The 25,984-nt window shown below is 43.4% G+C and overlaps 1 protein-coding gene across 1 annotated transcript in view; it reads right to left on the reverse strand.

Annotated features, from left to right (window-relative positions):
- Positions 1–25,984, reverse strand: part of LOC143769770 (solute carrier family 2, facilitated glucose transporter member 9-like) — a 197,269-nt gene that overhangs the window by 81,262 nt on the left and 90,023 nt on the right. Inside the window, exons 4-6 of the mRNA XM_077258616.1 lie at positions 25,405–25,529; positions 20,070–20,215; positions 15,329–15,461 (exon numbers count right to left, since the gene is read on the reverse strand). Coding sequence (XP_077114731.1) covers positions 15,329–15,461; positions 20,070–20,215; positions 25,405–25,529 — 404 coding nt within the window. The remainder of the gene's footprint in view (positions 1–15,328; positions 15,462–20,069; positions 20,216–25,404; positions 25,530–25,984) is intronic.

Here is a 25,984-nt window from a genome sequence, read left to right on the forward strand (position 1 = left end):
ACAGTCAGACTGGAGACTGTCAGGGGGCAGCGTGCGTTGGAGGATTTGGTGCAGGTGCTGGAAAAGACCTATGGACCTACTACGTACCAGGGAACACTGCGATACCTGTTCTTCAGACGGACACAGCTTGAATGGGAGGACATTCCCCAATATGCAAATGCCCTTCAGGTACTCCTTGAACAAGTCTGTTCAAAAGGGGAACAACTGGCTACTATAGCTCCTCGTGACCTGGTACTGAGAGACCAATTCGTTATAGGGCTGAGAGACCAGTATCTTAACCGTACGCTACAAGACTTGATTCGGATGACGCCGACTCTCACCTTCGCTGAAGTCAAGCAGGAAGCCATAGAACGTTCTAGGGGACCCGTCATGGATGTGGGGACTCAAAGCGCTGCGTGCAGATCCATATTAGACAGTAAACAGCCCAACAGTGACACCGAGGAGCTGAAACAGATGGTAGCAGATTTACAGCAACAGGTGTCACAGTTAACACTAGAACGACAGAGAGACCAGCGGATACGACCTAGCCATCCCGCGGGACCGTGTTGGTCATGTGGTGACCCTCGCCACAGGGCGAATCGTTGTCCTCAACGAACAAACCATCAGTTACCACGACGAACAGAATATCAGCTACATCCACAAGCAGAGCCACCACGCCAGGTCTCACCACAATGGCCGCCGTTAAAACTAGACACCCCTGCAGCTGAGGTTCGAGCAGCAGGGGGGACAGAGAATGGGGTGTAGAAAAACAGAGCCAGCAACGGAGTACTCTCGCCTTGAGTAGTCCTACACTTGAAGTTATTCTGGAGGGAGTTGCAGTGCAAGGATTGATGGACACTGGGTCGCAAGTGACCACGATCTCTGAACAGTTTTATGAAAAGTACCTGAAACCAAGAACTGCTTGTGATCCAGATACCACCATTAAGATTATTGCGGCTAATAACCTACCCATTCCAGTAACCGGAGTCGCCTGGATGGATACAAAGACCTGCGGACAAGACCTAGGGAAACGAGGAATCGTCATTGTCAAGGAAGGCTTCGGCTCCGAGACCCCAGTGATAATCGGAATGAATATCTTGAAAGACCTGGACCTTATGCTGTCGACAAGAAAAGGGCCCAAGTACTGGCAGAAAGTTACCAAACATAAACCGACTCGTCTGGCGTTCCAACGCGTAATCCGGACCGTTGGACTTCAACAGATGGCAAAGGAACAACTACCCCTAGCAGCCATTAAAGTGCCCCGCTGTACCCGGATTACTTTGCCCGCTGAAAAAGAGACAGTCATTTCCCTGCCTCTTAACACCAACCGACAACTTGAAGGAGTTGAAGTGTTAATCGAGCCGAGGGCTCCAAGTGGGAGTAAGCTAAACCCACTAGTCGCCCGCACCCTAGCCGTCGTGAGGAACGGAAGAGTCCCTGTCAGGCTAAACAACACCGCAGACGTAGGTGTAGCTCTTGAGGCTGGCATGCAACTTGCCAGAGTATATGCTCTACCCACAGAAGTGAACCTCATGGGACCCTTACAATTCACCCCGTCTACAGAAGATGGCTGGACGGTAACTGTCTCAGCCATAAATGCTCAAGCAGATGATGAAGACATTGGGCGAAAACTACTGGAAAAAGTGCAACTGGACCCGTCCCAGTACACAAAACAGGAAGTGTCTCAAATGGAGAAACTACTGCGAGAACACCAAGACTCCTTTGCAAAGCATGACACCGACTTCGGGTACACCACCAGTATCCAACACGATATTCCCACGGGCGATGCTGCCCCTATTCGCGAGAGGTACCGACAAATACCACCTCAACAATACCAGGAGGTGAAAAGCCTCTTAGAATCTATGCTACACGCCGGAGTGGTGCGGGAAAGCCAGAGCCCATGGGCTGCACCCGTGGTGATCGTCAAAAAGAAAGATGGATCCCTGAGATTTTGCGTAGACTACCGTCGGTTGAACGCTTGCACGATCCGGGACTCCTATCCACTCCCCCAGATCGAAGAGTCACTGACCGCCCTGAAAAAGGCCAAATATTTTTCGTCTCTAGACTTGGCCAGTGGATATTGGCAGGTTCCCATGAGTGAGAAGGACAGAGAAAAGACCGCCTTCATCCTTCCCATGGGCCTGTACGAGTTTGACCGGATGCCATTCGGCTTGAATAACGCACCAGGGACCTTTCAGAGACTGATGGAACGCTGTCTGGGAGATTTCAACTTCGAATTCACGCTGATATACCTTGATGACATCGTGGTATACTCCGCCACCTTCGAGGATCATCTTCACAAGCTTGGCAAAGTGTTCCAGCGCTTGAAGAAACACGGCTTGAAGTTGAAGCCCAGCAAGTGCCGTCTATTCCAGCAGGAGATCGATTACCTGGGACACCGGATCTCGGCCGAAGGTGTCCAACCCTCTCCAGAGAAGATAGCAGCTGTCCAAGAGTGGCCACAGCCAACTACCGTCAAAGAAGTCCAGGCTTTCCTGGGGCTAGCGGGCTATTACCGCCGATTTGTCAAGGACTTTGCCCGGCTTGCGGAACCACTGCATGAGACCCTCCGAGGGACCGCGAACAGTCCCAGAGGACGACGCATCAACTGGGGGCCCGACCAAGAAAAATCCTTCCGGGCGCTTCAAGCTGCTCTGACATCACCCCCTATTCTGGCATATGCAGACTACACCTTGCCGTTCCAGTTATACACCGACGCCAGCCTTCAAGGTCTCGGGGCGGTCCTCTCCCAAGTCCAAGATAACAAGGAACGTGTGATAGCCTATGCCAGTAGATCCCTCCGTGACACCGAAAAGAACCCCGTCAACTACAGCTCTTTCCGCCTGGAACTCCTGGCCCTGACCTGGGCTATGACAGAGAAATTTGCTGGCTACCTGACAGGGGCGGAGGTACTGGTCGTGACAGACAACAATCCTCTTGCCCACCTAGAAAATGCCAAACTAGGGGCAATGGAACAGTGCTGGATGGCAAGGCTCTCTAGATTTCAATACAAAATTAAATACAGAGCGGGGACGGAGAATCAGAATGCGGACAGCCTTTCCAGAGTGACATCATCCCCGCCAGTGGGGGACCGGGATGAAGAGTTGGAGGAAGATGAACTGCCCGACTTTGCCCGGCTAGCTAAACAAATAGAAGATAGCCGCCAGTATGCTGTAGGTGGGATCGAAGCCGTAGTGGGGCCCTCCCTGTCCCAACAAGAATGGGCCAAGCTTCAAGATCGAGACCCTGAACACGTCTTACTGAAACAGTACATGAAGACACAAGAGAAACCACCCTCCGAAGTAAGAGCCCGACTATCAACCAGGGCCTCTGCCCTACTTGCCCAATGGGATCGGCTGATCGTGAAGGATGGAGTCTTGTATCGCAGGGCCCTTTTATCCCATATGCTGGAAGAATGTTTGCAGATTGTCGTCCCGGTGCAGCTAGCCCATGAGATGGTGGCTGAAGCCCACAGAAGGAACGGCCACTTCGGCATAGACAAGACCCTCCGGTGGACCCAGCAATTCATTTTTTGCCCAGGACTCCGTAAGCTGGTTGAAAACGTCTGCCTAAGATGTCGTACATGTGAACTCCACAAGTCTACTGAGCAGCGTGCACCCGTCCAGACTATTAGCACATCCAGGCCCCTCGAGTTGTTGATGGTGGACTATCTGTTGGTCGGAACGGCGAATAGTGGCTACCAGTACTGTCTGGTGATGGTGGACCACTTCACGAAATTCGCCGTCGCTGTTGCTACCAAAGATCAGACTGCCGAATCAGCTGCACAGGCCATCTGTCAACACTTTGTTCGGGTCTACGGGTGTCCGGAGCGGCTGCACTCTGATCAGGGGGCGTGTTTCGAAGGGCGAGTCATTGAAGAACTTCAGCAGATGTATGGAATCAAGAAGTCCAGGACCACCCCGTATCATCCACAAGAGAATGGCGCGTGTGAACGTTTCAACTGGACCCTCTTACAACTGATCCGAACTTTAGCAGAAGACAAAAAGCCCGACTGGCCTCGATTCCTCCCAGAACTGCTGTGGGCCTATAACAATCAAGTCCATTCTGTCACCGGATACACGCCTTACACCATCCTTTTTGGCCGCCCAGGCAAAGGCATCCATGAGCTACACCTGTCTAACTCTGATGAAGACACCTGTGGTACCTATCCTTCCTGGCTACAAGCACACCGTCAAAGGATGGAAACTGTCTACCGGCTGATGGAACAGCAGATCCAGGACCAGGCCCACGCTGATCCACTTCCAGTACAAGAGGACCTACTGAGTGTGGGTCAACTAGTCCTAGTTCGTATAAAGAAACCGCAAGGAAAACTCCGGCCCAAGTGGGAGACCGAAGTCTATCGAATAATTGGACACCCGTACCCTGGTGGCCCCGTCTACCAAGTACAAGGCGAAGACAGCGGCAGCCTCCGCACCCTTCACCGTAACATGTTGCGCCCCTGTTGTTCTCAGCCTGACTCCCCTCCTATAATGCCTAGAGAGACGGATATCACTAATACTGTGGGAGACACAGATACCGGGGATGTAGAGGTGGAAGACATCCCTACCCCTTCTCACCTGACTGACGCGTCTGAACCCCTTACCTCTTCGACTGACTTACCGACTGGGGCGGAGAGTGGGGTGACTGATCGGGGAGAGAGACTAGCACCCGTTAGGCGGACAGCGAGGACCACCGCAGGAGTGCCCCCGGGACAGTCCTACAGAGACCAATATGTGTGGCCCTTTTCACAGCCGGGTCCTACAACCTCCACAGCCATCGCCGCCCTGGAGACAGTCGTTGACAGGGACTGCCAACCTTTAAGCGGGGGGGCGTGTAGTGAGCTGGCCAGCTGTGACTGTTCTGTTATCATTGACATAGAATCTGTGACAGACACTGCCTCCGTGTGGTCAGAAGTGATACCTATGCCGAATGTGATTACAGAGAAACAAACTGTATTGGCTAAACTCCCCCCTGTTATGTCATGTGAACAGGAAGGGGAGAGAGAAAAAGAGCCCGGGAAACTTTTGGGTGCAGAGAGAAGTCTGTGTGTGCTGGCGTCCTCCTGTAGATGCGATATAAAAGATTGCCTGGATGACCTCTCTCTCTGGCAAGCTGACATCCAGATTGTTCCCAGCTTCCACACTGCGGAGCACTCAGCGGTGACATATTCACAGATTCTGGAGCCCATGAACTGTAAGCGGGTCCTCTGTTGAGAGGCCGAACATTCCACCCTTACCTGCTGAACCCCAAGGACTACAGTCTGGACCTGAGAGACAGAGTTTGTTTAATCCCTGTTTTCTCTTCGGACGGAGCGTCTCCCTGCAGTGGCAGACAGGCCTGCGACGTGGGAAGATAACCTCCTGGAGCAAAGGAACTGGTAACGTGTGGATAGGGACAGTGAGGGATAGTTTGTTATTACACGTTATTTCTGTGAATAAGCATGCTTTGTACTGTCTATTATTGTGTTCTGCTGTGTTAAGAAAAATGTATAACAGTAAAGATACGTTTGTTAAGATGGAATCTGAGTGTGGAGGTTTTGCTGGGCCAGATCATGGATATGCATGGGCAGCCTTGCCCTCGGACACTTCAGTATTCACTGAAGGAGCAGGAGCATTACTATACCTGCCAGTCCTGCAGAAGTAAGTTAGTTAGATAATGCACTTGCTAGTGATTGGTGACCCGGATGTCATCATGACATATCCATGCACCCAAGGTCGTGAAGGGCTAAAATACAAGAAAAAAAAACTATATTGCCATGTCAGTTTCACCATGTAGTGAACATTGTAAATATATAAAACAAAAGTAAAAAAAACTGTGGACTTGCACTATCTCGCAAAACTCGGCGTACCCACAAGAGAAAGTTACAAATTGCAGATTTGAAAGATGGTCACTTTATTCTGAGTAGTATAGAAGCACAGTGGGCAGGAGATTTCTATAAATCTCATCCATTTTGCTGGAACTGTAAGATGCCGTGTTTTTGAGGCTGCAAAATTACGCAGCCTCAAAAAAGCACCAAAATCTCATTGTGGGAACGTAGCCTTAAGATTCCCTGGAATCTTTTATTGAACTCTTTACTGTACCATGGCAATGTAATATTAGTGACCTGTACTGCGGCTTTTTACGTGAGGAGTACTGGGTACAAGACTAGGGGTTTAGTAAGATAAGAAACTACAGATGTAAGAGATTTCATTTTTACCCATAGCTTAATGAACAACAACATATTCCACAAAGATTGTCATTCTTCACATTGTGAGACATATTGGGGACAGGGACCATCTACTTTTCCTATTTTAGATACATTCGTGCACTAGAGTCAATTTCATGTGAAGCCAATTAATCTCTTAAAGGGAACCTTTCACCAGGCTTTTCATATATAAAGTACGGCCAGCAGCAATAAGCCCTATGTAGCAGCATTTTGTTTTATGGAGAGCACATTGGGGACTTACAGGTTGCTGGCCCTACTTTATGTGGGAAAACTTGGTGACAGGGTTAAAGGATTATTTCCAAAATAAAAATGTGGTCTTGTAATAATGTACACTTATATTTACGCATTTGCGCCAACATAACTCATTTTTACATCTGTCCTGTTTTTACATATCACTCCAAAACAAGTCTCTTGAGACTCCATTTACCCTCCAGTTGCCATTGGAACGGTCTTGTTGTAGTTCCACTGCTCCTGGTCCATCATGCACAGTGCAGTGTCTCCCAGATGCCTGCCTGCATAGCTATTTTCTGTCTCCAGCACTTCCATTGAATGTATTCTACCTTTACAATACACGCTATGCTTATGTGCACTGTTTGATTCTGTAAAGTATTCGGTCTCAGAGTGGTGGGGCTAGTCACTAAAACGCAGGAGAGTGAGTGAGGGGGCTGCAGCACTGAGGAAAAGCAGGGTGCTGCTGGATAATCTAGTTTTAGAAGTGTAAGAATAGGATTGCCCATTCAGTTATGTGAAGCTGGATGCAAAAGGGGCAGACAAATGAAAAAAAAAAAAAAAGTACAAGAAGTAAACTTTAAGTTTAACTTTGAATGCATACTTAATGTTACTATGCAGACTCTGTTCCATGCAAAAAAAAAATTGCAATTATTGGAATAACTTTTTGATATTTTATGGAAGTTTGTGGGATAACCATGGTATCCGGAACAAACATTCCCAAACACTGAAACACATGCAAACTCCGTGCAGGTGTTACCTATGGTTGGATTAAAATCCAGGGCCCCAACACTGCAACAAAACATTGCTAACCACTCAGCCACCCAGTCTCACTATCATTCAATGATATGATAATTACTACATATGTTGCATCAGGAATTGTAAGTTATAATACCATAGGTGCTTATTTGTAGTGAATTGGTAACTATAGCCATACAAAAATCAGGTTAATATTTTAAATCATATGATTCTCATGCTGGATTTTTATAGACAAGCATCAGTTATATTCCCCAAGTTGCTGCCTCCTTAAGCCTAATCCTGTGAGCAGGTATATCTCAGAAAAATCATTTGGTCCTATAACTACAATCTTATTAACCACAATAAAAAATTGTCTGTTTACCATCTGTACCAAAAATAAAAACTGGCAATGCCTACCAGCGGTGAAGCTAAAAGCACCTGGGGCCTGACAGATGGCAGACTTTATAGCTCAGAAGTCTTGTGGGAGTGCGATACAGCGATATCATGGCACAGTGCTCCCAATTTAGAAACTGCAAAATAGCCCAATCTGGAGATACCATGATTGCAAAAGAGCAGAGAATAAAGCTGACTGACAACAGCTCCGAGCGAGTCCCCAGAATATTTGAGAAGTTATTCCCTAGATTCACTGCGGAGGTTCTACTAAATTTTGCTAATTTTAATTGCTGTCCTACATAACAATTACATTTTTTCCAAATTCTAAATGTCAGATAAGTTGGGTATTTCAGTGGCAGATCTCAAAGGGAACCAGTTTGAGTCTCTGAACAAATACCACCTTTATCTGCTCCTGCGCTGCATTCCACAAACGTGTCTAGCATCTTCTGACCCCAAAAAATAGTATTAGACTTACTGGTAATTTAATTTCTAGGAACCCTCCACAACAGGATACACAAAGAGTTTAAATAGCTCAACCCCTACTTCTTGTCTCCATTGTTTTTATAAAAAGGACCACACCAGTATGAATGCGTCAAAATTTATTTACAGCAAACAAATGATACAATGAAATATTAAGGTGGGATTACCCATGCTTTTGTGGAGGGTTCCTAGAAATCGAATTACCGGTAAGCAGGATTCTATTTTTTCTAGTCACACTCCACGGTAGCACCACAGGAGAAATGCCAAAGAATAATTAGTTTAGGGAGGGACAATGGCCTGGAGAACTTTCCTTCCAAAGGCCAAAACCAGTATTAGACAACTGATCTAACCTGTAATGTTTTGATAGGGCATGGACCCATTGAGACCTATTACAATCCAAATTTTTTTGTTCATCAAAAATGCAATAGCCTTCCAATGGAAGAACCTAAGCCCACCCACTTTTTCTGATATTGTTGACAAAATTAATTTGCATAGATCTTATGAGTATAGGTTTGCAATTGTTCATGACTATTTTGATAAACAGGTTTACGAAATGGGCGAAATGGTTGGAAATTTATCCAGAATCAGTGATTTAATGGAATTGTGTGTGCTAGCTCAATTCAAACTCAAATGTATTAAAATTGAGTGTTAATATGTATATGTTATATGGAACCTGCTAGGACTTTTTAGTCCTCTCTGTTGTTATGTTCCCTTATCCTACCCTGACACCCTTCTTCCCCCTCCCTCCCCTCCCTTTTTTTCCTTCCCCTTCCCTTAATATGTATGTTAAAATTCAATAAAAATTATTGGAAATGAAAAGGCATGGACCGAGGAAGAGGTGGCAGCTCTGCAGATCTTCTCGATGGAGGCACTTGCCCTTTCAGCCCAAGAGACCGATACAGTTCTGGTGGAGTATGCCGCTAACTTTTATGGAGGTACCAATTTTTGCTTTTTGTAAGCTCCACATATTGCCTTCTTTATCTAATTCGCAATTATGCCCTTTGAAGCCTTTTTCCTTTTGTTTTGTCCATATGAAGATTTTTTTGGTCCTTTCTCCAGGATTTTGATCTTTGAAGATAGTGAAGGACAGTTCTTCGTATGTCCAGAGTATGGAATTTAATTTCTTTACTATTGGACAGGTTTTGACAAGAAGAGGGCAACACGATTTAATTGGACATATGGAACTCTGAAGTTACCTTAGGTAAAAAAGATTGATCCAAGAGAAAAATATTTCTATCATCTAGAGTTCTTAAGTAAGGTTCTCTGGTTGAGAGGGCCTGCAGTTCACCCACACTTCTTGCTGCCGTGATTGCCACCAGAAAGGCTGGTTTCCAGGACAATTTATCCAAATCTGTAACGTCTATAGTCTCAAATGGAGGTATTGTGAGACCTTTGAGAACCATGTTTAGGTTCCAGGATGGCAGCAAATTGTAAACTCATGGTTGTAAATGAGAGGCTGCAATCATAAATCTTCTCACCCAGCAATGGTCTGCTAGACTTTGATCAAACTATGAGTTGAGGGCTGCAACTTGGACCTTTAAAAGGCTAGTCTTTAGACCCTTCTCCAGTCCACTCTGCAAAAAAATTAAGGATCTGAGCCATGTTCGGATGTAAAGGATCCACGGGGTGGGGTAGAGCCACACCAGGATATGAAGGTTTTCCATATTTTGTTTTTAATGGAGTTGGTTACTGGCTTCCTGCTTCTCTGAAGCATATTTATCACTTTATCCCAGAGACCCCTAGCCCTTAGGATGACAGACTCAGAAACCAGACTGCAAGCTGTAAGGCTTGAGGATCTGGGTGATAAATCAGCCCTTGATGGAGAAGGTTCCTGGTTGATGGAAGAATCAGGGGACCATCTATCTTTAGACTTTTCAGGGTGATGAACTAACTTCTCCTCGACCAATGAGGTGCCACTGGAATTGTTTTGGTTTTGTCCTTCCTAATTTTCTGCAATGTTCTTGACGAGAGAGGAATCAGAGGGAAATCATACGCCAGTTTGAAGTCCCAGCAGTGAAAGAAAACATCTACTGCTAGGAAAGTATCGTTCGGGTCTAGGGAGAAGTATTTGCTATCCAGCAGAAAGCAAAAGTGGGCAAACAGGTCCACTTCTGGGAGACCCCATTTTCTTGTTAGCATCCAAAATATTTCCACATCTATGCTCCAGTCCCCTGAGTGTATCATTTCTCAGCTGAGAAAATCGGCCTGGATGTTGGTGGAACCATTTATATAAAATGCAGACAGGGAGCGCACATGTCGTTCTGCCTAAGCAAAGATCCTGCCTGAAATTACTTTTAAACTTTTGTGTCTCGTGCTTCCTTGGTGGCGTAGATGAGCAAATGTGGTCATATTGTCTAATTATATTCTTAAAATAGCTCCCTTTACTAAAGTTTACTGCAGCTTTCAGCACTTCCTCTTCCAACCCTCTCAAATTTGAAGAGCAAATACTTATGTCTTGAGACCATATCCCTTGGAATGAGGCATGGGTAATGGTGGCTTCCCATCCTATTCTGCTGGTATCTGTTGTTACAGTTGATAGGGGATTCTGATCCCAGGCTACTCTTCTGTTCAAGTTTCTTGGATTGAGCCACCAGCTGTGTGAGGCTTTTACTTGTCCCGGTAAGTTGATAGTTCTGCTTAGGGATCTCAGAGTACCGTCCAAGCAAGATAAGATGTGGGTTTGTAAGCTTCTTGTGTGAGCCGGAGCCCAAGCTATTGCTGGGATGCACAAATGCATGGAACCTAGGGCTGACATTGCGAATCTCAGTACAGAATATAGAAGGGGTGCTCACTGTAAAAAGGTGCTCTGGAGAAAACAATATATAAGTGTCAAAAATAACTCCGGCACACTAAAAAAGTTCCAGGTGAGTAAAGTTTTATTACATTTCAAAAGAATAATGTTTTTGCATTCCATAACATATCCCGCACACGGTAGCCGAACAAGAAAAAAATGACTTGGGTATTAAGGTTCGACGTTTCGGCTTATTGTAAGCCTTTTTCAAGAAATACCTATGTATAAAACAACATAAACATAAGTTAGATTTTAAACAGTGTTACATGAAAAAAAATAATTATCGTACATAAAAATATGAAAATAAAAAATAAGACAAATTGCTTCTCTATTCCACAAATGGATAGTAACAAAGCTTGAAATATATACACACACACACACACACACGTGGGATTACATCCATCATAGTCTATAAGGCTAGGTTCACATTGCGTTAGGGCAATCCGTTTAGCGCTAGCGGATTGCGCTAACGCAATGTTTATTTAGGGGCCGCGTTCAGGGGTCGCGTTAACGTCCCCGCTCTCGCAGATCCCCGATCTGCGAGAGCGGGGAACGGACCTCGGGCGCGCCGCGGACGCTGCAAGCAGCGTCCGAGGCGCGTCACAGAAGAACGGCACATCACTAGCGCGAGCCGAAAAAGGCACGCGCTAGTGATGCGCTGCAGGCGAAATTTACATTGCTGTCAATGGGTGCGCTAACGGACCCGTTGCACGGCGTTAATTGCGACATTTTCGCCGTGCAACGCTGTCCGTTAGCGATCACCCACTAACGCAATGTGAACCTAGCCTTAAATACTGAATTATCTGTGCCAAAAATATATGCATATGTGAACATTTATTATAACCTCTATATATATATCTACTTATGTGTATAAAGATATTTTTATCCAGGACTGTGCCCATATATAGGAAAGGGAGATATATCCATATATAAAAAGTGAGATATATCCATATATAAAAAAAAGAGGAGATTCATCATTGACAATAATGAAAATACGGAAGATAAAAAATATGAAAGATAAGGTAAGTACCTTAAAAAAAGGAATCGCCCTTTTATATGTCTGTGTTGCATAGCCAAAGGTGATTCCTTTTTTAAGGTACTTACCTTATCTTTCATATTTTTTATCTTCCGTATTTTCATTATTGTCAATATATATCTCACTTTCCTATATATGGACACTTTCCTATATATGGACACAGTCCTGGATAAAAATATCTTTATACACATAAGCAGATACATATATTGAGGTTATAATAAATGTTCACATATACATATATTTTTGGCACAGATAATTCAGTATTTAATAGACTATGATGGATGTAATCCCACTTGTGTGTGTATATATATTTCAAGCTTTGTTACTATCCATTTGTGGACTAGAGAAGCAATTTGTCTTATTTTTTATTTTCAGATTTTTATGTAATTTTTTTTCATGTAACTTTTTCATGTTTCTTGAAAAAGTCTTACAATAAGCCGAAACGTCGAACCTTAATACCTAAGTCATTTTTGTTGTTGTTTGGCTACCGTGTGCGGGATATGTTATGGAATGAAAAAACATTATTATTCTTTTGAAATGTAATAAAACTTTACTCACCTGGAACTTTTTCAGTGTGTCGGAGTTATTTTTGAGATTGCGAATCTCAGTGATATTTTCTTCTGATCTTGCAAAGTTGTTATCTTGGACCGGATCTGGATTTGTTTTTCTTTCGGCAGCCAATACATCTGGTCCTGCATATCTAACATTATCCCTTAGAAGATTTTCTTGGTGGAAGGGATCAGTTCAGATTTCTGATTGTTTATCGGCCACCCTAGGGATGTAAGAAGTCGAAGAATTTCTCGTATGTGACCTCCTCATGCCCTATAGGGATAGGAAAAACAATGGAGATAGGAAGAGGGGGGCGGGTGCTATTTGACCTTTTTTGTGTTTCCTGTCACTATTATAGTGGGGAGTATTTCATCCAGTGGTGCTGTTGTGGGGGGTGACTAAAGAAAATGTTTATTTCTATTGCTCCTGAGCTGTATGTAAATGAAAATGGTCTGGTCCAATGGGCGTCTTTGCTGCGTAGTCGGTGCCTCATGTCTGCTTCTAATCTCCATTCTCCAGCTTTGATTGATGTGGATGATGGGTCCTGTGTCATTCACATAGCCAGAGATGATGTTGTGCCTACATACTAGCCCCGCAGGCACGTGCAGGCGCACTTTTCTCTTACCTACTGCAGGCAGAACATAAAACATCACTGGTCAAGCGCCGAGCAACATCATTCTGGCTCCAATGTACCAAAAGCTTTCACCCTAATTCTTTTCTTCCATGCCCCCAGAATGACATTGATCGGCATTTGCGCAGTGATGTTTTATGCTCTGTCTGCAGTAGGGCAAAGTAAAGTGTGACTGTGCAGGCCTACGAGGCTACTGTGCAGGTGCAAGATCTCATTTTGAAATGTGGAGGACGCTGCATGCATCATCCACATCAATCAAAGTTGGATGATGATTTGATCTTGCGATCTTTTGATTACTCATGTTATATACTGCAATGCTACTGGGCTTTTTAAAAGAACTAAGGTGGCAGCCATGGTGGCCCATGGCCGCTGAGGTAACCCATTAGCTCTTTATTCGCGGCAGGAATTATGAAAACTGGCACTGCAGGCACCAGCAAACAAGCAAATTAAATGCTGCTGTCAATCACTGTTAAAGCTGGCAACACAGTCGGCATCTGTATGGTATTGAGCTAGCTCAGTACCTGACCCCACTCAATACAACTCACATGAGACCTATGATGAAAATGTATGTCAAGAGTTATTAAAGGGTTAATAGTAATGATGAGTGAACGTTCTCGGATAAGGTGTTATCAGAGCATGCTCGTATGTTGAGTGACTTCGGCATGCTCGAATAATATGTTTGGGTCCCGCGCCTGCATGTCTCACGGCTGTTCGGCAGCCACAACACATGCGGCAATTGCCTAACAAACAGGTAATCCCTGCATGTGTTGCAGCTGTCGAATAGCCACGAGACATGCAGGCGCGGGACCCAAACATATTATTCGAGCACTCCGTAGTCACTGTGTTAGCACAGGAGCATGGTCGGATAACACCTTATCCGAGAACATTCGCCCACCACTAGTTAATACTTAAAACTGATAAATACTGTTCTTCATCCCTTAGTGACCAGAGTATTATAATTTATAAAGGGAGAAAGAAAAAGTTATAACTTTTGCAGTTATTTTATAGAACACACTGAAAAATAGAGACAAATTGATTTTCTTGGAGGACCAGCTAACCATTAGTGGTGGAGACAAGAGAGCAGAACACCCCTCCTCTTCCATTTGTCTCGCACTTTCGGACTCGTGATTATGAGTCATTTTAATAGCCAACAGTGTTGTCTCAATAGCAAATGATCATTGCTTTGTGTGTACTGGGCAATCCAACAAACAGACAGAGAGAAGAGTGAGAGTGAAGAGATTCACAGGTATCTTCCTTAACCCGGGGGAAGCAATGAATGTGACAGACACGACTACAAGTGGTATCAGCCATTCATCTTCCTAAGAGCATGAAATAAGCATCAGCAATTCCACAATGGAAGTTCTGACAAAAGGACGAGGCGGACGGTGTCAGGGATAGATTAGTGGAGAGACAGTGGTCATGTTCTGAATGAAATTTAAGAGTCATTTTTGCATTTTGCATACTTTACCTACAATAAGTTGGAATAAAACCAGCCTACTTTATCTGCTGATCTTTTTTACCTTGTGAACTGTAAACACGGATTAAAAAGACAACTCAACTCTTCTGGTCCCTGCAGTGACATTTGCACATCACAGAGCATGCCCACACCAGTCTCTTGTAGAAATTAATGAATCCTTTCAATCATTTTGTTTAATTTTCATGTTAATTACAATAAAAAAACAACCTTGAACTGTCACTTGTCATTGAGCCTCAGAAAACCCTGACACTTCCTATTCTATAGAAATAATTTCTCAGAAGCATCTTATCAACATCACAGGTAAGATTACACTTCTAACCACACATTTACTATAAATCAGGTGTGTAATAAAACTCCGATGATAAATGACAGCCATTGTTCTCTTCCTCCCCCTCCCTGCACAGTGGCTTCTGCACAGGCTACAGAGCATGCCCACAACACTTTCCTGTACAAGTCAATTAGAAACCTTCATTTGAAAAATATCTCATGTTCAATTGTTTGCTGTGAATGCATCTATAAACTTACGTTCACAGCTTAGAGCAATGACCGCCACTGTTCTCTTCCTCCCCCTCCCTGCACAGTAGCTTCTGCACAGGCTTCAGAGCATGCCCACAACACTCTCCTGTACAAGTCAATAAGAAATCTTTATCCATTAGTGCATCTATGAACTTCTGTTCACAGCTTAGAGCTTTATATTAAGCAGATCATAAGCCCCTAACTTTATGTAAAATCAATTGCATTGTATTCTATATTTAATAATAATTTGCTAAAATCATACATTTTTAGTTTTCCACTCCTTTTTATAACATGTTATTACTCACCATCTATGGTAGCGTGAACATTGCCCTTATCTATAAGCAGGTAGCGTGGACTTTCTGGAAAAAACGGCAACATGGAGACCTGAATCAACGTTGGCACCACAATCAAGGAGAGGAACAGAGGCCAGTACTCATCCTGTGAACAGAGGAAAATGCAGTGAGAACAGCGGGAAAGTATTAGCACATTATCCATTATATTCCGTCATACACTTGCTGAATAAATAATCCCTGTACATGTCATGTAAGTTTCAAACCCAAGGCTCCTGTAATTGCCACCAAAGTGGAATGGGCAATTATTGGGCAATAAAAAATTATGCAGAGGCAGATTTTATCAAAGCAAGGAAAGAAGCTATGGGCTACTTAATATGCCTGATTTGTTGGCATGAGCCGCTGCTCTCGGTTATTGACTGCAGCGCTGTCAACGTGACATCACCACTGCAGATACAGTTAGGTCCTTATATATTTGGACAGAGACAACATTATTCTAATTTTGGTTCTAGACATTACCACAATAAATTTTAAACAAAACGATTCAGATGCAGTTGAAGTTCAGACTTTCAGCTTTCATTTGAGGGTATCCACATTAAAATTGGATGAAGGGTTTAGGAGTTTCAGCTCCTTAATATGTGCCACCCTGTTTTTAGACCAAAAGTAATTGGACAGATTCAATAATTGTAAATAAAATGTTCATTTCTAGTACTTGGTTGAAAATCCTTTGTTGGCAATGACTGCCTGAAGTCTTGAACTCATGGACATCACCAGACGCTGTGTTTCCTCCTTTTTGATGCTCTCCCAGGCCTTCACTGCGGTGGTTTTCAGTTGCTGTTTGTTTGTGGGCCTTTCTGTCTGAAGTTTAGTCTTTAACAAGTGAAATGCTGCTGCTCAATTGGGTTCAGATCAAGTGACTGACTTGGCCATTCAAGAATATTCCACTTCTTTGCTTTAATAAACTCCTGAGTTGCTTTGGCTTTATGTTTTGGGTCATTGTCCATCTGTAGTATGAAACGACGACCAATCAGTTTTGCTGCATTTGGCTGGATCTGAGCACACAGTATGGCGGCTCTGAATACCTCAGAATTCATTCGGCTGCTTCTGTCCTGTGTCACATCATCAATAAACACTAGTGACCCAGTGCCACTGGCAGCCATGCATGCCCAAGCCATCACACTGACTCCGCCGTGTTTTTACAGATGAGGTGGTATGCTTTGGATCATGAGCTGTACCACGCCTTCGCCATACTTTTCTCTTTCCATCATTCTGGTAGAGGTTGATCTTGGTTTCATCTGTCCAAAGAATGTAGTCTAGCCTTTTTATTCTTGATGCTTATGAGTGGCTGCACCGTGCAGTGAACCCTCTGTATTTACTTTCATGCCGTCTTCTCTTTATGGTAGATTTGGATATTGATACGCCGACCTCCTGGAGAGTGTTGGTCACTTGGTTGGCTGTTGTGAAGGGGTTTCTCTTCACCACGGAGATTATTCTGCGATCATCCATTACTGTTGTCTTCCGTGGGCGCCCAGGTCTTTTTGCATTGATGAGTAGTGTTGAGCGATACCGTCCGATACTTGAAAGTATCGGTATCGGAAAGTATCGGCCGATACCGGCAAAGTATCGGATCCAATCCGATACCGATACCCGATACCAATACAAGTCAATGGGACTCAAGTATCGGACGGTATCCCTGATGGTTCCCAGGGTCTGAAGGAGAGGAAACTCTCCTTCAGGCCCTGGGAACCATATTAATGTGTAAAATAAAGAATTAAAATAAAAAATATTGCTATACTCACCTCACCGAGGGAACCGGCAGCGTTGTTTGCTTAAAATGCGCGCTTTTCCTTCCTTCCGTGACGTCACGGCTTCTGATTGGTCGCGTGCTGCCCATGTGGCCGCGACGCGACCAATCACAGCAAGCCGTGACGTCATTTTCAGGTCCTTCTAGGCATTCAGTATTTTAAAATTACGTTCCGGCTTTGTGATTGGTCGCGTCGCGGTCACATGGGCGACGCGACCAATCACAAGCCGTGACGTCACGGGAGGCAGGAGACGCGCGCATTTTAAAATGCGCGCGTGTCCAGCCTCCCGTGACGTCACGGCTTGTGATTGGTCGCGTCGCCCATGTGGCCGCGACGCAACCAATCACAGCAAGCCGTGACGTAATTTCAGGTCCTTCAGGATTTTAAAATTACGTTCTGGCTTGTGATTGGTCGCGTCGCGGCCACATGGGCGGCACGCGACCAATCAGAAGCCGTGACGTCACGGAAGGAAGGAAAAGCGCGCATTTTAAGCAAACAACGCTGCCGGTTCCTTCGGTGAGGGCCAGGCTGCGTCGGAGAGGTGAGTATAGCAATATTTTTTATTTTAATTCTTTCTTTTACACATTAATGTTGTTTCGATACCGATACCTGATACCACAAAAGTATCGGATCTCGGTATCGGAATTCCGATACAGCAAATATCGGCCGATACCCGATACTTGCGGTATCGGAATGCTCAACACTATTGATGAGTTCACCAGTGCTTTCTTTCTTTCTCAGGATGTACCAAACTGTAGATTTTGCCACTCCTAATATTGTTGCAATTTCTCAGATGGGTTTTTTCTGTTTTCGCAGCTTAAGGATGGCTTGTTTCACCTGCATGGAGAGCTCCTTTGACCGCATGTTTACTTCACAGCAAAACCTTCCAAATGCAAACACCACACCTCAAATCAACTCCAGGCCTTTTATCTGCTTAATTCAGAATGACATAATGAAGGGATTGCCCACACCTGCCCATGAAATAGCCTTGGAGTCAATTGTCCAATTACTTTTGGTCCCTTTAAAAACAGGGTGGCACATGTTAAGGAGCGGAAGCTCCTAAACCCTTCATCCAATTTTAATGTGGATACCCTCAAATGAAAGCTGAAAGTCTGAACTTCAACTGCATCTGAATTGTTTTGTTTAAAATTCATTGTGGTAATGTCTATAACCAAAATTAGAAAAAGGTTGTCTCTGTCCAAATATATATGGACCTAACTGTATTAACAGATACTTGGAGCAGTCATGGAGGCTCAGTGATGGACCAGGGGAGGGTGAATAAAACTGTCTGTTTTCATTTAAAATAATCTACTGCACAAGTGACAGAGGCTTTCTTAAGTTGGAAAACCCCTCTAAACCTTCCTAACATGTCCGATGAAAGTCATTCAGACCTGCATTTATGTATATGGAGTAGTTGGGGTGAAAAATAGCTGTTGGCTGATATTTATCTCTTGTGCAAGGCTAGCTTTTAAAGTCCTCCAAGGTAAGGCATCTGAAATCCTACTTCTGCACTATGATTTCCATATGCCTAAAAGAATATATAGACGAAGGATATCATTGGGAGACACTGCTATAAAAAAAACTTTGTTTCCCAAAATGAAAATTAGTTAAATATTAGGGAACGCATTTACCCTTAAAATTAAGTGACAGGAGCTTGTACCTTATAGAAAGTCTTAAAAAGTCTGTCAGCAAGTTTTTGCTAAGTAATCTGAGAGCAGCATGATGTAGAGGCAGAGACCCTGATTCCAGAGATATGTCATTACTGGGATGAGTTTTGTGGTTTCAATAAAATCACTGTTTTATCAGCAAGAGATTATCACTACAGGATAAGCTGCCTCCTGCTTCCTTATTCTACCCCACCATGGATTAGCAGCTATTTGCACACATTAAATACATAGTGCACAGAAAGCTGCAATCAGTGGGGTGGGTGGGTTATGTATAGCTCAGCATACTAAGCTCTGCAGCAGAGAAATTGGATTCTGCCATGCCTCGGTTTAGGGATTTGATCCGTTGATCTCTTGCTGTGTGGTCAGATCTCCTGTCTGCTAAGCGATGGCCCTTCTCTTCCTTGTCCTTATGCTGATTGTTCCTATTGCCTTCATTTTTCCTTTCTGGGTTTGCTCCTCTTCAGGTGTTTCCCATTGTCTCGTTTCGGTTGCCCTATCACATTCTGGGTTGAGATATTCTATATATAATAGCACTAATCCATTAGAAGTATAGCCAACAAGGAAGTGTAGTGAAGATATATATATATATATATATATATATATATATATATATATATATATATATATAGATAGATAGATAGATAGATAGATAGAGAGAGAGAGAGAGAGAGAGAGAGAGAGAGAGAGAGATCTTCACTACACTTCCTTGCTGGCTATACTTCTAATGGATTAGTGCTAAGGAGTTCCAGCTCGTCAATAAAGTCATTTTCTCTGCTAGGCAAATACCCTTTGTGTTTCTGTTGTGTGTATGTTTGTCTGCCTTTCCTTTCTCCTCAGTTAGATTAGTGGGAGATTATTCTAATTTAATTTATTATCCTCCTCGTTCTCCTTATTTTCCCTTCGTGCACGTGCTTTAAGTTTCCTCATCCTCGGTCCCCCATGTATGATCCATACCAGTGTATGAGTGAATTACATGCATAATAGATTCTGTAACATCTGCTGCATCCAGTAAACTATGCGATACATCCATGGAATCAGGGTCTCTGTCCCTATATCATGCTACACTTGGATTAGGTTACAAAAACATGCTGAAACATTTCCTTTAAAATTGCTATTTTTATATCTTGTATATGGTAATAAAGTGAGACCATGTATTTTTTTAAAGGCTTTCAAAAAGAAGTCCCATCTTGAATGAGACCCAACAAAGATATAAAAATGCTTTTCAGACAATTTTTTCTAGAAAGTTTTTTCCCGCATAATTGTCACCATCTATACAATACTGACCTGACCCAGTAGCTCCGGAAGGCCAAGCACTTGTGCGGTAAATACTCCAAGGCAGATAAAAAGGCTTGGCATTAAGCCCAAGAAGCCTCGTAAATTCTTTGGTGAAATTTCTCCCAAATACATGGGAACCACACTGAGAGAAATACCTATAGCAAAATTCAGATATCTAATAAATTATAAGAATGACAGTGGGTTTAGTATTATTTACAACATAGAGCAAGCCAAAGCAAAAAGCTGGACTGATTTTTTGAAGGACAACTGCTGCAGTCCATATAAATAGATTTCACACAATACACTAACATTACATCCCCTACTACAAAATATGAAGACAACAAACATGATGCGAAAAAAAAAAAAGTTTATGGGCAGAGAAACACAGGATTCCCAGTCATGCACTATGTGTGGGCAGGAGAACAAGGACACCCAGGCTTTCTCTATATGTGAGCAGGAAAAACAACTTCCAAATATTCTCTATGTGTTGGCTGGGATGCAGGTGTCCCTGTGTGTAGGTAGAAGAAGCAGATCTCTCAGTCTTTCCCTATGTGTGGGCAGAGGAAGCAAGACTCACAGGCTTTCCCTATGTACTGCAAAGTCAAAAATTTACATACATGTCATTAGTATTTGGTGCCATTACCCTTAAACTGAATGACTTGGGTTAAACACTTGGGATATCCTTCCACAAGCTTCTCACAATAGTTGGTCGGAATTTGGACCCATTCATCCTGACAAAACTGGTGTAACTGATCCAGGTATGTACAGTAGGTCGCCTTGCTCGACCCTGCCTTTTCAGCTTTGCCCATAAATATTCAATAGGATTGGGATCATGACTTTGTGATGGCCACTCCAAAAACATTGACTTTGTTATCTTTAATCCACTTTGTTACCATTTTGGCAGTATGCTTCAGGTCATTTCCGCCCAAGCTTTAACTTCCTGGCTGATGTGTTGAGATGTTGCTTCAGTCTTGCCACATAATCTTCTTTTCTCATGATGTCATCTATTTTGTGAAGTGCAGTCCCTCCTACAGCAAAACAACCCCACAACATGATACTGCTACCCCCGTGTTTCACAGTTGGGATGGTGTTCTTAGGCTTCCAAGCTTCTCCTAGTTTCCTCCAAACATAACGATGGTCATTATGCCCAAAAAGTTCAATTTAGTCTCTTCAGTCCACAGGATATGTAAAAAATTATGGTCTTTATTCCCATGTGCATTTGCAAACATTAATCTGGCTTTTTTATGTTTCTTTTGGAGTAATGGCTTCTTCCTGGCAGAGTGGCCTTTCAACCCATGTTGATACAGTACTTGTTTCACTGTGGATATTGACACAATCTTACCAGCTTCCGCCATCATATTCACAAGGTCTTTTGCTTTTGTCCTTGACTTGATATGCACATGTCGGACCAAAGCACGTTCATCTCTGGGACACAGAACCAATCTCCTTCCTGAGCAGTATGATGGCTGGACATTCCCATCTTGTTTATACTTGCGTATAAATGTTTGTACAGATGAATGCGGCACCTTCACATATCTTGAAATTGTACCAGACTTGTGCAAGTCCACAATTCTCTTCCTGTTATCTTTCCTTATTTCTTTAGACTTTCCTATGATGCTACACAAATAAGCAGTGTGTTTCAGGTGTGCATTAAAATACATCCACAGGTGTGTCTCTAATTAACTCAAATATTGCCAATAAACATATCAGAAGCTTCCAAACACATGACATCATCATATGGGCAAGTCCAGAACTGTTTAAAGGCATAGTAATCTATGTAAACTATTGACTTTGCGGTAAATAATAAAAATGCCTTAAAACATTCTCTCATTATTCTGGCATTTGGCAAATAATATTTATGGTAATCCTAATTGACCTTAAACAGGAAAGGTTTATTCTGATTTAACTTCAAATATTGAGAAAAACATGCAGATGTGTCTTTTTATAGAGTGTATGTAAACGTCTAGTTTCAACGATATATGAAAATACTGAACCAAATCATCACGGCGGTAACTTGCATGCCTCCTCTGTGCACCGTGCGGTTTCTTATGCCATTCCACTTGTCTGCCTCATGCTGCACTGCTGCTTCTGCTTGTGGCATTCAATTAGCCTTAGGGGGGCATGGCCAGTTTCTGCAGGAATTTAACCTTGCTAGGTTCAACAGAGATTAGGTTTCCGGGTCTATCCCATGCTAGCAGGGCCTTTATTAGGCAGCTCCATCTACCACTCCCCGCCCGAACATTGGTTCCTATACTGGTAGCACCCGTTCATGTGTTCCTCCTTATTCCGCTTACTGTTACTGACCCAGCTTGTTTACCCATCCTGTCTGACCTCAACTACAGTTAGGTCCATATATATTTGGACAGAGACAACATTTTTCTCATTTTGGTTATAGACATTACCACAATGAATTTTAAACAAAACAATTCAGATGCAGTTGAAGTTCAGACTTTCAGCTTTCATTTGAGGGTATCCACATTAAAATTGGATGAAGGGTTTAGGAGTTTCAGCTCTTTAACATGTGCCACCCTGTTTTTAAAGGGACCAAAAGTAATTGGACAGATTCAATAATTTTAAATAAAATGTTCATTTTTAGTACTTGGCTGAAAACCCTTAGTTGGGAATGACTGCCTAAAGTCTTGAACTCATGGACATCACCAGACGCTGTTTTTCCTCCTTTTTGATGCTCTGCCAGGCCTTCACTGCGGTGGTTTTCAGTTGCTGTTTGTTTGTGGGCCTTTCTGTCTGAAGTTTAGTCTTTAACAAGTGAAATGCTGCTCAATTGGGTTGAGATCAGGTGACTGACTTGGCCATTCAAGAATATTCCACTTCTTTGCTTTAATAAACTCCTGGGTTGCTTTCGCTTTATGTTTAGGGTCATTGTCCATCTGTAGTATGAAACGACGGCCAATCAGTTTTGCTGCATTTGGCTGGATCTGAGCACACAGTATGGCTCTGAAGACCTCAGAATTCATTCAGCTGCTTCTGTCCTGTGTCAAATCATCAATAAACACTAGTGATCCAGTGCCACTGGCAGCCATGCATGCCCAAGCCATCACACTGCCTCCGCCGTGTTTTACAGATGATGTGGTATGCTTTGGTTCATGAGCTGTACCACGCCTTCGCCATACTTTTCTCTTTCCATCATTCTAGTAGAGGTTGATCTTGGTTTCATCTGTCCAAAGAATGTTCTTCCTGAACAGTGCTGGCTTTTTTAGATGTTTTGTAGCAAAGTCCAGTCTAGCCTTTTTATTCTTGATGCTTATGAGTTACTTGCACCGTGCAGTGAACCCTCTGTAGTTACTTTCATGCAGTCTTCTCTTTATGGTAGATTTGGATATTGATACGCCGACCTCCTGGAGAGTGTTGGTCACTTGGTTGGCTGTTGTGAAGGGGTTTCTCTTCACCATGGAGATTATTCTGCGATCATCCACCAATGTTGTCTTCCGTGGGCGCCCAGGTCTTTTTGCATTGATGAGTTCACTTTCTTTCTTTCTTTCTCAGGATGTACCAAACTGAACATTTTGCCACTCCTAATATTGTAGCAATTTCTCGGATAGGTTTTTTCTGTTTTCACAGCTTAAGGATGGCTTGTTTCACCTGCATGGAGAGCGCTTTTGACCGCATGTTTACTTCATAGGAAAACCTTCCAAATGCAAGCACCACACCTCAAATCAACTCCAGGCCTTTTATCTGCTTAATTGAGAATGACATAATGAAGGGATTGCCCACACCTGTCCATGAAATAGCCTTGGAGTCAATTGTCCAATTACTTTTGGTCCCTTTAAAAACAGGGTGGCACGGGTTAAGGAGCTGAAACTCCTAAACTCTTCATCCAATTTTAATATGGATACCCTCAAATGAAAGCTGAAGGTCTGAACTTCAACTGCATCTGAATTGTTTTGTTTAAAATTAATGGTGGTAATGTCTATAACCAAAATGAGAAAAATGTTGTCTCTGTCCAAATATATATGGACCTAACTGTATGTTTACTGATTTTGTGCTGCCTGCTCCGACCTCGGACCATTTGACTACGCCTCTGCCTCGCCCCTCTGTTCCTCGTAACTATGCCTCTGACACCTATGGTCAGCTGATACAGACACAGGGACAGTCCAGGAGTGCTACCTGGTGACTACCATTGGAAAAGCCTATCCTCACCAACAGAGGCTCTAGCAAATACCCAGTAGTCACTTTGAAACGCCCCTGCTAGGTAAGCCCACCCCATAGTGCAGTGGGTCCACACCCACCAGCATTACACAAATCATAGAAGATTTATAAATCCTGAAGAGCAGTATGTCCCATTCTAATTTTTGCTGCCCTCAGATAAAAGATCTAACAGTCAACTTAATAGCAAATACAATATATACACTCACTGGCCACTTTATTAGGTACACCTGTCCAACTTCTTGTTAACACTTAATTTCTAATCAGCCAATCACATGGCGGCAACTCAGTGCATTTAGGCATGTAGACATGGTCAAGACAATCTCCTGCAGTTCAAACCGAGCATCAGTATGGGGAAGAAAGGTGATTTGAGTGCCTTTGAACGTGGCATGGTTGTTGGTGCCAGAAGGGCTGGTCTGAGTATTTCAGAAACTGCTGATCTACTGGGATTTTCACGCACAACCATCTCTAGGGTTTACAGAGAATGGTCCGAAAAAGAAAAAAAATCCAGTGAGCGGCAGTTCTGTGGGCGGAAATGCCTTGTTGATGCCAGAGGTCAGAGGAGAATGGGCAGACTGGTTCGAGCTGATAGAAAGGCAACAGTGACTCAAATCGCCACCCGTTACAACCAAGGTAGGCGTAAGAGCATCTCTGAACGCACAGTGCGTCGAACTTTGAGGCAGATGGGCTACAGCAGCAGAAGACCACACCGGGTACCACTCCTTTCAGCTAAGAACAGGAAACTGAGGCTACAATTTGTACAAGCTCATCGAAATTGGACAGTAGAAGATTGGAAAAACGTTGCTTGGTCTGATGAGTCTCGATTTCTGCTGCGACATTCGGATGGTAGGGTCAGAATTTGGCGTAAACAACAGGAAAGCATGGATCCATCCTGCCTTGTATGGAGCATCTTTGGGATGTGCAGCCGACAAATCTGCGGCAACTGTGTGATGCCATCATGTCAATATGGACCAAAATCTCTGAGGAATGCTTCCAGCACCTTGTTGAATCTATGCCACGAAGAATTGAGGCAGTTCTGAAGGCAAAAGGGGGTCCAACCCGTTACTAGCATGGTGTACCTAATAAAGTGGCCGGTGAGTGTATATGTGAGATAAAGTTTAAAATTAAATTTTTAGTAACTTTTCAATGACTTTGTCAGTAGATTGTTCTCCAAACTTACCTGAGTGAATGCCAGTGATGAATCGTCCTAAAATTACCATTTCGGGAGACCCTGCTATACGACTGAATCCCATCAACGCACCAGCAATGAAAACCAGTGGAGAGCTTCTTATCACCGTTCCTTTTCTGCAGGACATTAAAGAAATGTTTGGACAGTGGAAAAAAATAGTCATGGTCCTGTAGAAAAATTGTGTTATCTTGCACTTCGCTGGGGTTGACAAAAGAAGATTGTGCTCATATTTATAAAGCTAATTTTGGAGATGTATGAGCCACATCTCCTGCTGGTCTACTGACCAGACTCACCATTTCGTTTCCAGAGATTTTTCTGTTTTACAAGTATACATTAAGGAGGCAATTCATCAAAGTTTTTTTGACAGATTTCTGGAGAAAAAAAAAGCTTTGAAGAGTTGCAATGTTTTTGCGCAAAGCAAGGTTGAGCAAACAATTGTGACTTATGGCATTTTCATGCCATTCTTGCTCCAGCTCCGTAAAATTTTGTGGAGCTGGGGTAGGACAGGTCATGACAGGGTGCACTTGGCTACACCATAAATCTTACTCCAGCAGAAGCAGGAGTAAGATTT

The sequence above is a fragment of the Ranitomeya variabilis genome, chromosome 4 (assembly GCF_051348905.1).
Source record: "Ranitomeya variabilis isolate aRanVar5 chromosome 4, aRanVar5.hap1, whole genome shotgun sequence".
NCBI lineage: Eukaryota > Metazoa > Chordata > Amphibia > Anura > Dendrobatidae > Ranitomeya > Ranitomeya variabilis.